This window comes from Falco peregrinus, chromosome 13 (genome assembly GCF_023634155.1).
Source record: "Falco peregrinus isolate bFalPer1 chromosome 13, bFalPer1.pri, whole genome shotgun sequence".
NCBI lineage: Eukaryota > Metazoa > Chordata > Aves > Falconiformes > Falconidae > Falco > Falco peregrinus.
The window spans coordinates 20,823,857-20,836,440 of NC_073733.1; the positions used below are offsets into that span (position 1 = coordinate 20,823,857).

General features: G+C 39.7%; 1 protein-coding gene across 3 annotated transcripts in view; it reads right to left on the reverse strand.

Moving 5' to 3' along the window:
* Positions 1 to 2,885: 2,885 nt before the first annotated feature.
* Positions 2,886 to 12,584, reverse strand: part of KLHL4 (kelch like family member 4) — a 95,336-nt gene continuing 85,637 nt past the window's right edge. For all 3 annotated transcript variants that reach the window (XM_027785682.2, XM_027785684.2, XM_005236728.3), the window contains 4 exons: positions 11,566 to 11,728; positions 9,075 to 9,287; positions 7,253 to 7,424; positions 2,886 to 5,457 (listed from right to left, as the gene is read on the reverse strand). In XM_027785682.2, the coding sequence (XP_027641483.1) occupies positions 5,398 to 5,457; positions 7,253 to 7,424; positions 9,075 to 9,287; positions 11,566 to 11,728 (608 nt within the window). In that variant the 3' untranslated portion in view covers positions 2,886 to 5,397. The remainder of the gene's footprint in view (positions 5,458 to 7,252; positions 7,425 to 9,074; positions 9,288 to 11,565; positions 11,729 to 12,584) is intronic.

Sequence of the window (12,584 nt, forward strand, 5' to 3'; positions counted from 1 at the left end):
TTCTTCAACACTTTTTGTAACTTTGAAAATGCAGAAATAGTTTGGGTTAAACTTCAGTGTGTTTTCTGTAAATTGAGACTTTTTTGACATTGAGTTTGATTGAAACAGATTCATTTTCTCAACGAAAAGGACAAGTGGAATGGAAAATGTCTTGTTTTAAACTTCCTGCTGCAGTAACATGCAAACACTTTCAGATGTAGTTTTTCTATTAAGTATAAAATATTAATCTATATTCAAAATACCATATTTAAAAGATCATTCCTGGACAGTCTTACCCAAATAAGTTGCCCAAGCAAAAAGTGGGGGATATATTTTCTTCTTAGTCATATATGGTTGGCTTGTTAAAATCTGGATAGTGTGAAGTTAGTGTCGTCCTCTTCGGAACGCTCCATAAATATGATTATTCATGCACAAGAGAATAGAGTTTTTATTTTTTTTTGCATATGTAGAATTGTGATGGAGGAAAAAAAAGTCCTCAGGGAGGTGGGAATGAGCAAGAAAAGGTGTGTAACCTTTAATGACTCCATGTGCGAACGGTGCAGCAGAGCTTTAATGAAGAGAGAGACATGATAGTGGTGAAGATACATAGAGATATCATAATGGTTAAGCTCAGCCTTCAGTCTTGCGCAGAATTGCTTTCACAGGGGCAGTGGTATCCTTGCTTCCCATAGATCACATTATAAAAATACAGTTGCTGGTCCATTTCATGTAAAGATTATCACCCAATCTAAAGAAGAGTAAGGTGCTTTAAGGGCCAGAGCTTAAAAAGAAAGAAAACACAATGATTTGGGCAAAAAAAAAGAAAAGAAAAAAGAAATAGCACAAATAATAATCATTCTGCCAGTGAAAGTCCTGATGAAAAGCACTGAGCAGTCCAAGGTCAGAGATAAGAGAGGATGGCTCCCTCCCACGCCCTGCTGGCGAGCCAGCTGGACGTGCAGCTGTCAGAGCACCTAACAAGCAAAGATGCTACTTAACTATTGCACCTACTCATGTTTGGAGAAACAGAGGAAATGTGAAGGGATGACACCTCATCAGAGAATATCTCTAGTGTTTCCTTTCACCTAATAATGTCTAAACATCTCCAAATTCTCTCCAGTTTGCTTTTCTTCTCTCTTCCTGTTAGGTGTCCAGTTTCCTTTTGTGAATTGCTGGTTTCCTTTCACATGAATTTTCACTGCTGCACAAATAATGTGGAAGAAAAAAACCCCTAAACCAAACTTTAGTACTAAAAACACTGAGGTACTGCTTTCTCTAGAAAATTAAATTGTGCTATTTTATTGCTTAAATTCAAGTACCAGCTCAAATTTTATTTTGATGCTTTCTAACACTTAAGATTTTAGTCTCATGGTAATTCTTGTTATGTCATCCTAAAATCAATTATTTAAAAATCAATTCCAGATGTGAGTGTGTAATATTCCTCTTATTCTTTGCAATTTGAAATGAACTTTCATATCAATAGCTCCAAACGGGGTTGCCAGCCTGTGCATGACCTGATTCCGAGCTGTACAGAAGCACATATAAGTATCTTGGAAAGAAATGGAAACTTCATTACTCCTGATTTCCATGGCACCTTAACAGCAGATCTCTCAGTACCACCTCTTCAGACAGAGATTGAAGCTTGAGTTTTCACTCAAGGAGAGGAACATGTAGAATTAGTTGTCCACATGTAGTTTTAAAATCCATTGTTCCTCAGGCTGACCACTTTATAAGGTTGCGTTCAGATTGCCCTCTGACTTCTCTGCTTCCTACCCTTCCCATCTTTTCCCATTTCCCCTTACCCATATTTATCTTCGTGGTATTTCTATAACAAGATACAATCTTAAACTTAGAATTTAAAAAGTGTAATAGTTACCACAGCCTTGCCGTAGGAATTAGTAGACCATCTCATCACACAACACGCATATGCAAATATTCACATACTCTGCCTCCGAGGTTGTGGTTCATGGTAGGGAGATTTGTCAAGCTGATAAATGTAGCTGCACGGTGCCAGCTAAAAGAATGCAACAATTTTTCTTTCTTACACTATGTTTTAAATAAGCAAACCTCTTGACACAATTTCTTCATAGAACAGTAAAGAAATACATAAAGTGTAATTTTCTTCTAATACTCTTTTTGAGACTATATTAAACTGGAAATGGTAGTATATTTAAAGATAACTTTAAGAGGATTGCTTCTATCTAGATGTTTATTCTACGTGTCTCATGCCTTGTTTACTGATAAAGCATTTCATAAAATTTGCAAGCTGAAGGAGGGGACAAAGGCAGGGGAATTCTGTCATCTCTGCAGTTCTAACCTTTGCAAGCCATGCAGCTCTCAAAGGCTGGCCCTGTGTGTTTGCATTACAGTACTCACCCACAGCTGCTGTTCTTCAAAACTCACCTCTTCTGTGCTCAAGCCTTTATTTTCTTTCATTACTGTAGACTTGATTAGGTTTTTAGATATGGCTTTAGATTTTGTAAACCACACAGCTAAGGCCCCACGCCTGCTTTCTCTCACTTGAGGCTGTGTGCCACCTTTTACCCCAAGCAAATTTCAAATTCCGTGCAGAGGCTTTATGAGGAAGACCCTTTGCTACTGGCAGTTTACCAGTGTTTACTCTGATGTGCCTCTTGCACTTACGTTCCACATTGTTTGTATAATTTGTATTTTAGAGTTTTAAAAACGGGCATTCAATATTGGTGCTTTCCAAACAAGTGAAATAAGCAAGGTCATACTGGTTGCAGGAAATGGTGATGCGCTGTTATAGAAGAACATGAGAAAAGTGTGATTTAGAGCCTGAATGATGAGAGTAGTGACCCTCTTCCTCTGATCCACACAGGTCTTTATTTTTATAAAAAAAGCATACATGGCTGTTGCACAGCCAAAGCAGGGATGGACATGAATAGGGAAAAAATGTCAGTATTTTTATTTATAATGTTTAAAAGTACATATTTGATGCAAAAGATGTTCTACGTAGGTGGTGAGGCAGGCTCCCTATAGGACAGGGGAAGAGAGAGAGAAAATTAGCATCTGCTTCATACTCACAAATGTTTTACCATGCAGATTCACTGCCAAGCCTGGTAGTACACCCCCTTGCATTTGCTTCAGATTATTGATTTGGTGGGAAATAAAAATAACTTCCTCTGATGTGAATTCTCTAACCCATGGTCTCTAAACCATAGCTGGTTTAGGGTTTGTTTCCCACTTGCTTGTATCTTTCTGTTGTTTTGTGATGATAGGGTGGTGTTTGATTTGGTTTGGTTTGGTTTGGTTTTGGGGGGGTCCCCTCCACAGAAATGCACACAAAATGAAAACAGTCATGCAATAAAGCTTGTTTCTGGCCCACCGAGCTAGCAAGGGATTTCTGTGTTGGTCTAGAAATTCACAACTAAATGAAGGTAGTTCTTAGCTGATACACTGGTTTTGTTGCATGGTAGCCTCATGTAATGTCCCCAAAAGAAATCATATTAAACTGTACCATGCTCTCAGCCTTCTGAAGGCGATCAGCTCAGGTTTGCCAAAGGCCGGGGGGGAGGGGCAGCACCTTTCGTAGAAAGGGCACCCTGACATGACAGTATTGGTAACTATTTGTGACTCTAAGAAAGAAAAAAAAAATGAACTTCCTCTAAAACCAAGTGCTAGAAGGAAGGTAAATTTTTGTTTATGTGGACCAGATGCAGTAAGGGCTCTAAGACAGGATTTTTTGTTCTTTTAGAGTACAAGAATGGGATTGATACTGCTGTGTTTTCTATTCCTGAAAAAACCACAAAGTTGTTAAAATATAGTCTAAACTTTCTTAGCAGAGAAATTAAAGTTTATTTGAATGTAGCATGCTATATATAAACATAATTGATTTTTAAAGTTAAAAACATTTTTCTTTTATAAATATGCTTATGAGATTTCATCTTTAGAAGCATTCAATAGGATTAATACTATAATTTTTTTTTAAAAATAGCATATTGCTGAATTCTGAAAACACAGTATTCTATGAGGAAAGTTAGTCTATATGTTCAGGGAATTTTCATCTCTGTCCTGAATTTTCTGATACTGACAAAACAACAACATAACAAACACCTAAGCAGATACTCTTCAAATATTGTGCTTTACAGCATGGAATATCTTACATACATTCTTTTTCTAAAATACACTTTCAGCATTTGAAATTATATAAAAGAACCCGAACAAATGAATGCAAAACAAATCAAAACCCTCATTAGAAACTGGCACACAAAAAGAAAATATCATGCATGTGGAATACTTTGTGCTGTTTTCAGGTGATTCTTTTCCCGTTCTTGATTCTTAGCATTCCATTTGTTTCAAATAAAACATAAACGTGCTTATATAAATGGTAAATAACATTACACAGTGGATGTGGGTTTTTTCTTATCATATTTCTACTGTACATGAGAGAAAGCTGGTAATCTTCAGCTGAGGTCAAAGACTGTCATATCAATATGATATAAAAATTTCATTTTGTAAGTTATATTCAAGGAGTGTAATTATATAATTGTTTTAAAATGTATATTATGGTGATTATCGCAAGAATAGTCAAATTACTTGAACGCATACTGACAGATGGTTAGTGGGCAAAGACAAATCCATGAATAAGCTGACACACTGATCAGAATTGAAATATCACCTATCTATGCACTGTGAAAATGATTGCAAATTATATTAGCATTGTGTTTTGACAAAACAGATTTCTTGCTGTTGGCACATACTTAGTAACATAAAGATACCTTAGCCCTACTGTTTCTTAACTTGCACTATTCCATTTAACATACTGCTAAAAGTGGGTATTCTGTCACAGTACTAGTAATACTGGCGGTTGAATAGCAACCACATTCTATGCTTCTTCAATTTGATTGTAAAATTTATTTAGTATTTTATTTTCTGAATATAGAAATGAAGTTACTTCTGCAGAGACTATTCTGTTGCCAGTGATATTTATGGACAAATATTTCCTTTTGTGTAGTTTTCTGTTGAAGGTGTTTCTCTTTTATTTATTTTCATTTGCTTAAAATATAAAAGCTCTTTTTATAAATGTCAGTGTTCCTGCCAACATAGAAAAGAAAAAAGTTTATGAAATCTTATACACCCGTTTACCACTTTACTACTGCATTTTATAAATAACAGATACAATTTTGTAACAAACTGGAACCATTTAAACATATTATTGAATTGTTATGTATTAAGCATAGTAAAATAATTCACTTATGCAAAACTCTCTGATTTTTGTAATGCAGGAAGACACTTTTGTGCTCTAATAGCATAATGGCTTAGAGATAAGTACTCTTTATCACGGAGGGCTGCTAAGATGCGTATAGTCTGTACTGCTTTTGGGAAAGGTTTCTTATCTTCCTGACTCAGTCTTCACGAAACTCCATGCAGTTTAGTTTCACAATATTTATAATCTCAGGGCAACTTCACAACTACAACACATGCTCCAGCTCTCCCAATATTGACAGGAACTTCCTAAAAAAAGGAAAAAAACAAAAGGAAAAGAAAGAGGAAACTTTTAAAGTATATTCCTATGGATAGGACTAGAAGAAGTTATTTGAAGGTTTAAAGGAAAGCAATTTGTTTATTTAAATTAATCTACTGCTAAAAAAGTTAGATTTAATTAGGGCTCTAAAAACAGTTTTGTTTTTTGGGGAAAAGGCTTTAGCAGCCATTGAGAATTGCAGCAGTGCAGGCTGCTGCTGTTACTCCTAAGTTTTGTAAAAAACCTACACATCCCACGTTCCAATCCCACGGACTGTGTAGCTACAAAAGGATCTTGACAGTTTTAAATATTTCCTCTTAGTCTCCGCTGCGGTGGTCATAAACACGAAAACTGGAAAGTGCCTCCAGGAGAGGGCATTGCCGGCAAACACGTCAGCTCTAACAGCAAATGTAGGCACTTCAAGCACAAAATGATCGGTGCAACATGACCCCCTTGGCCGTGCACTGCCTCCAGCCTTTAGGCTGAAAAATTCTGTACAGTTATTTCACAGAAAAGGCAACCAATATTTTATAAAACCTGACTACAGTATTACTGCATCCTAATATATCATTTTTTCACAAAACTGGTGATAATTTTGCGAGACAGTAATTTTTGTTTTGCCCACTACAGTAACACAGGGTGGTGGGGGCTGGACGGAGCCCACCGAGCCCAGCCCGCGGCTGCCCCCGGCCCTCCCAGGGCGCCGCACAGCATGGCCACCGGGCGGGTGGGGACGGCCCCAGCGAAGGAGAACGGCCCCAGCTCTTCCTCGTGTCCAGAAGGAGCTTCCCGTGTGGCAGTTTGTGCCCGGTGCCCCTTGTCCTGTCGCTGGGCACCACTGCCGGGAGCCTGGCCCCGTCCCCCTGGCACCCGCCCTGAAGGCCCCTGGTACCTGTTGGTCAGACCCCCCTCAGCCGCCTCCTCTCCCGGCTGGACAGGCCCAGCTCTCCCAGCCCTCCCTCACCGGGGAGATGCTCCAGCCCCTCATCATCTTCCCAGCCCTGCGCTGGCCCCTCCCAGCAGCTCCCTGGCTCTCCTCAACTGGGGAGCCCAGCACTGGGCCCAGCACCCCAGATGTGCCTCACCAGGGCAGAGCAGGGGGCAGGATCCCCTCCCTCGACCTGCTGGCCACGCTCCTCCCGATGCACCCAGGGTCCCACTGGCCGCCTGGTCACACTGCTGGCCCATGGGCAACTGGCTGCCCACCAGAGCTCCCAGGTCCCTCTCTGCAGAGCTGCCCCCCAGCAGGGCAGCCACAGCCCATACTGGTGCGTGGGGCTGCCCATCCCCCACCCCCCAGGGGCAGGACCCTACACTCACCTTTGTGGAACTTCATGAGGTTCCTCTGCCCAACCCTCCAGCCTGCCCAGGTCTCGCTGAATGGCAGCGCAGCCTCTGAGGTGTCAGCCGCTCCCAGCTCTGTACCATCAGCAAACCTGCCCAGGGTGCTCTCTGTCCCTCATCCAGGTCACTGACAAACTGAACAGGACTGGACCCAGCACTGACCCCTGGGGAACACCGCAAGCTCCAGGCCTTCAGGTAGTTCACAGCCCTCTGAGCTCTGCCATCCAGCCGGGTCTCAGCCCACCTCACTGCCCACTCACCTAACCCACACTGCCTGGGCTTACCTGCGAGGATGTTGTGGGAGAATGTCAAAAGCCTTGCTGAGGTTAAGGTAAACAACATCCACCACTCTCCCCTCACCCCCTGTCCCATTATTCAGATAGAATTCTTCCTGTCTGCAGGAAAAAATCCTATTATTTGTTAGGCAATTCTTCCTATTACCTCTGTCCACTCGTTATTTTGAGCATCGTAGGACTCCACGGTATCCAGGTACGTATGGCCGTCATAGCCCCCAACAGCATATAATCTGTCCCCCAGAGGACAGATTCCAACAGCATCCCGAGGTACACTCAAGGGGGCCACTGTTGTCCAGGCATCTGTTTTAGGATCATACCTAGGATATTTTACGATCAAAATTAGAAAAATACATTTTAGAAATATATTTCATCTTTGAATTGCTGATATTTGTTTTATTTTCTGTTGTATTGTAGTTCTATTTACACCATGAACTAGTATAGTTACAAGTAATGGGATTAAATATTCAATGTAGCCACTAGAGGGGTCTTCAAGCACATGAAAAATGCCCATATTTTCACTTTTTTATTACAGTCTCTCTATTTCTATCAGATTAAACAACTAATACAGTTTAAAACATAAAATAATGCTGGAGGGAATGATAGCATGGCCACCAATTGACTCAGCAGTTAATTTCAGTATATCCTTCTTTCTCCATTAAGATTTTTTGTTTTCTCTTTTTTGCCAGGACTCATGAGTTCAGAAAATTTCACTGTAGAAGTTAGATATTTCATATAGGTGATGAAAGTTTATAATGCAAAATGTATGGCAGCATTTTACATCAGTGTTGATTTCATTTCGATACGTATTCAGTCAACTTCCAATATAAATTCAAGTGAATTCCAGGGTAGTTCCCACTGTACGCCATCTAACTGAGAACAAAACTTAGCCGTCGTTATTCACAACAAGGAGTTGAATACTGGCTCAGTTTCCCTTTCTTGCCCCCAGAGCACACAAAGGTGTCACTATGGGTGTCCAGGGCCCATTGAAGAGCCCGAGTTGCTCCCACTCATCGTGTTCCCCTCTCACCCAGGGCTCAAGTGTTCTCTTCTCCTTCTACACTGTGCCACATGCCACACAGTGGCAAAGCAACATTTGACACACGACACTTTCTGAAAAAGAAATGTCCAGAATTTGCATTTTCTTAAGAACTGTGCTTATCAGTGGAGAATACAGAAATGGGATTAAATAAGGATCAGATAAACAGTATTTTCATTTAAAAAGGTAATTACTTTGAGAAATGGATATAAAACCAGGATTTCACTGCTTGCACTCTGTGCTACCAAAATCGTTAGGCCAACGTATTAATGCACTATTTAGTTCTAAAGTGTGAATTCAAGCTAAAGTAGTTTTCTTCAGTGTGCCTTTACTTTTTTTTTTTTTTTTGCTTGCAAAATCAGACCCATGGCGTATGTTTTAGCCTGACTTCCTATAGCAACATAGTTTCTTACAGAAACAAGGCTCTTTCTATCAGTTTTCTCCATCAGAAAATGCCTGTGTAGTTACTACTCCTGTTTGATATTCTTCTGTGAATTGTTTGGTATTCTTATGTGAATATCCTGTGATATTTCTTATATTTTTAACCTTTTGGCCAATATCAGCCAAATCATTGGAGGAAGAAACAACTGGGAAGTATTTAGTTCCTACCACCTATGACACAAGTAGCCCAAACCTGGGGTTTGGCACTTGAAAAATCAAAAGGCCACATACTGAATTTGTTTTACTTGTCTTTACTTGGCTCCTGGGCAGCTCAAACAGAAGGGAGAGCGGAAGGAGTTTGACTGTGAGGGTTAATTGTTTTGTTATCACAAGAGTATTGGAAATGTATTCTGCTCAAAATATTATTTCAAAAAGTATATGTATTACAAACATACATTCCAATTGTGAAGAGATTTCCCTTGCTGCTATAAATTATTTTGTACTTCCTTCCTGGAAGGTAAAACAAAAAGGGAAGAAAAAAATTCCTTACCTTTCTACACAGTCGGAAAGCCGAGAGCAGTGGTTGGAAGCAGGTGCATCGTGACCTCCCACAGCATATAAAAACCCATTGTACGTTGCAACACCAACACCACCTCTTCTCTTGGACATCGAAGCACATATACTCCACTTGTTTGTGTGCGGATCAAAACATTCCATGGATTTTAAGCAGGAGCTCCCATCTCGACCACCAACAGCATACAGTCTGGGATAATAACCCACAAGCAGACCAACAATTTCAGTGTGTGCCAGTTGATCAGGTCCCTTTCACACCCTGGCTATTACTTACTGCCATGAAATTGAATTTACTTAGTGCAACTAATTAGAGACCTATGGACTTGTCCAGAGTAAGTCACCTAAAAATATCATTGATTTGTTTTTTGTTGAATTTTGCTTCAGAAGTGCCTGTTTTTCTCCAGTGACTGCAAAAATTTTTAGACCAATCCTGTATAATGTAACTAGAAAATTCTTGACCACTGTTAGAATAATCCTTTTCTGGCTCACTCTTCTGATGTTTGCGAGTGGAAGACAGGAGAGTTCAGTTGTGCAGTTTGTCACTTGACCCATAAAAAGCTTGAGGATTTGATTTGTTTTTTCATGTCATGCCATTAGATACGGACTAGTTGTTTATACAGCTTTCACAGAGAGAGGAAATCATTGTATAGGCAAACAGATCAGTTGGGATTTTTTGTTTTCCATAACATGTGTGGAAACATGGTAGTGTTTCCCACTCTCTAAGGAAAAGAACAAATATACCATTATTGACTAATGTTTTCAATAGACCATTTACTGGTCAAAAAGTGTTGCTCCACAGAAGCTTAAAAGTTTTTTTCTGGTGGAGCTGAATAGAAAAATATTATGGCATGACTTAGGGAAACAGGAAAAGGAGAAGCATTCTGCTTGGATAGACTGTAGTGCTAGCACTGAATGATGGACGTCTGATCTCGGCTTCCCCTGGTATGCCAGAAATTACATCACTAGACTAACAGACATGATTTAAGCCAGGCTGGAGACAGCTTCTATCAGGAATGATTGAGAACAGAGTCAGGATCAGGCTGGATTTCCTCTCTGACAAAGTGGTTTCCTGCATGTTGCTGTGGAAGGTACCAACAGGAGTTTCTGGTGAAGTTTATGCTGAGAACATTTCCTCTAAGATACAGTGGAGACTTGAACAGGCAGTTCTGCCTCTCTTGGACTTTTGAGTTAACAATTAAAATCATGTCAGTTTTGAATGCAAAACCCCAACCTGTATGTGAAGAGGTTTTGCATTTGCAAATATCTGTTTGCTGACATCCTTGTTTCTGCTTTTTATCTTTCTCTTTCTCTGCAATTTAAGAAGTGAACAAGGAAGCCAGTGATAAAGTTTCAGGATAAATGCAGTTGTCTGCCTGCAACTGTAATATTCCCAGCCCCTACAAACTGTCATTGCTAAGAGCTTTCCACAGATTTAAATAAGAAGCTTGGCTCAAGCCATGCTCTGCAACATAACCTGGGGCCTTTTGCAAGGATTTTGTATTTCCAGCACCAGACTATGTTCCTGAAGAAGGAAAACAGAATTCTGCCAGGCATTCATTTACAAATTGTTCTTCCTCGTGCTGAAATATAACTGCTTTCGAATAGGAATGTACAACAAGGTGTAATGCGCTGTTCACTGCAGGTTACACAGTGGATCAATGTATGTGCCTGTTCCCATGTTAAAGTGTTTGAGTGGCTTTAGTGTCTTAGGAGGATGTTTAAATAAGTTTTGAAAATATTATTGGGAAAAACAATGTACAGTGAACGCATGATCTCAGTGTATTTAAGCAATAGATGAAGGGCAGAATAAATCTAGGTAAGATAAGACTTATAGAAGGCTGTTTATTCCATACGCAGAATAAATCTAGGTAAGATAAGACTTATAGAAGGCTGTTTATTCCATACGCAGAATAAATCTAGGTAAGATAAGACTTATAGAAGGCTATTTATTCCATACCTAATTATTAGACTTGTCTTCCTTTCATTGAACACACCATATACCTTTAGCTTTTTAAAAATTATTCTCGACTGTGAACTTGTATGTTAAAGTTGTAGATGCATGTGGGAGCTGTAAAATGGCAGAGGATTGAGTGTTTCTGTACATGTTCTTTCACATGGTACTTAGACACAGAGATTTTAAAGTTTAAACATAAACTCGGAATATTTTTTTAAAGTAGCTGACCTAATATACCCAGAAGTTATATTCTAGGTAAAATTCTGATATGCATGTAATAACATTTTCAAATTGCTATAACTTAGAAGGGCTGAAATATGTTTAAAGCATGACTGCAAGTTTGAAAACAGTTTACTACACAACAGAGGAAAAGCCTTTCTTATTTTTGTATATTTTTCTTTGTTTTCTTGAGGTGATTAATTACTATAAGATTTAAAAGAAAATTTAAGGAACTATATTTCCAAGGAAGGAAGCAAACGAAAAAAACCAAAGAGAGTTTTTCCTGTTGACTTACTTGCTATTTAATGCTGCAACCCCTACAGTGCTTCTAGGGGTTGACATGCTAGCAACATAATTCCATTGCCGTGCTTGTGGGTCCCATCTTTCTACGGTGTTAAGGTAACTCCATCCATCATGGCCACCAACAGCATACATTGGTCCTTCAAGCATTGCTACTCCTTAAAAGGCAGAATTTGGGACAAATTACAGTATCTAATAATTTCAGTAACCAATATTGTATTAACTTCATACTTTAATTCCCTGTATGCAGAAAAGCAATTTCAGCAGGTATTAAACTATCTAAAAGCTACCTTGTCATCTGGCAGAATAAGCCAAAGATAAAAAAATACTTCATATACAGTCTTCTTCTGAATAAGCATTGTCTTTTGTCAAAAGGTTAGAGGAAAGTTTCTTTAGTTCTGATTTCTTCTTGGAGGACTTTCATCTCTTCCACTTCTGTTGACCTGTTCTGGAGTAAACTTGAGCCCCTAAATGAGAAGCAATGTTGTTCTTTTAAAGAATGGCAAAGGTTGAGCCTGGCAGTGAAAATATTCCCAGACCAACCACATATTCCAAGGCAGCTGAAGTTCTGTAGTCCTGCCAGCGTGGAGCCTGAGCGGGTGGGTAGCTGCCTGTCCTTACCGGCTAAAGCACCATAACATTTCAATGCCTGTAAGGGGAACACCCTTTTGGATAAGAGCTGGGCTTGTATCTGTAGCCCTTGGGGCACAGAGAGTGAACCTGGCTGTCTGCAAAGCTCTGTGTGGCCGTACCCTGTGTCTCTGTCCCCCTCCATAGAGAAGGGCTTTGGTGCTTCCCCTCTGGGGAGCTGCTGCTGCTGCTGTTTGCTTCATTTGTTAGGTAAGGCAAAATGTTTGAATCTGGCTGCTTAAAAGTTTTCTAAATCTGTCTTTTTCAGGCCTAAATATACATGGCCTGATTTTTTCAAAAGCACTAACTCTCCACTAAATCATATGAAGCTAATAGGAGCTGTAAGTGTAAGGCAGCTGTGCAAACCAGGCTGATGCACAGGTA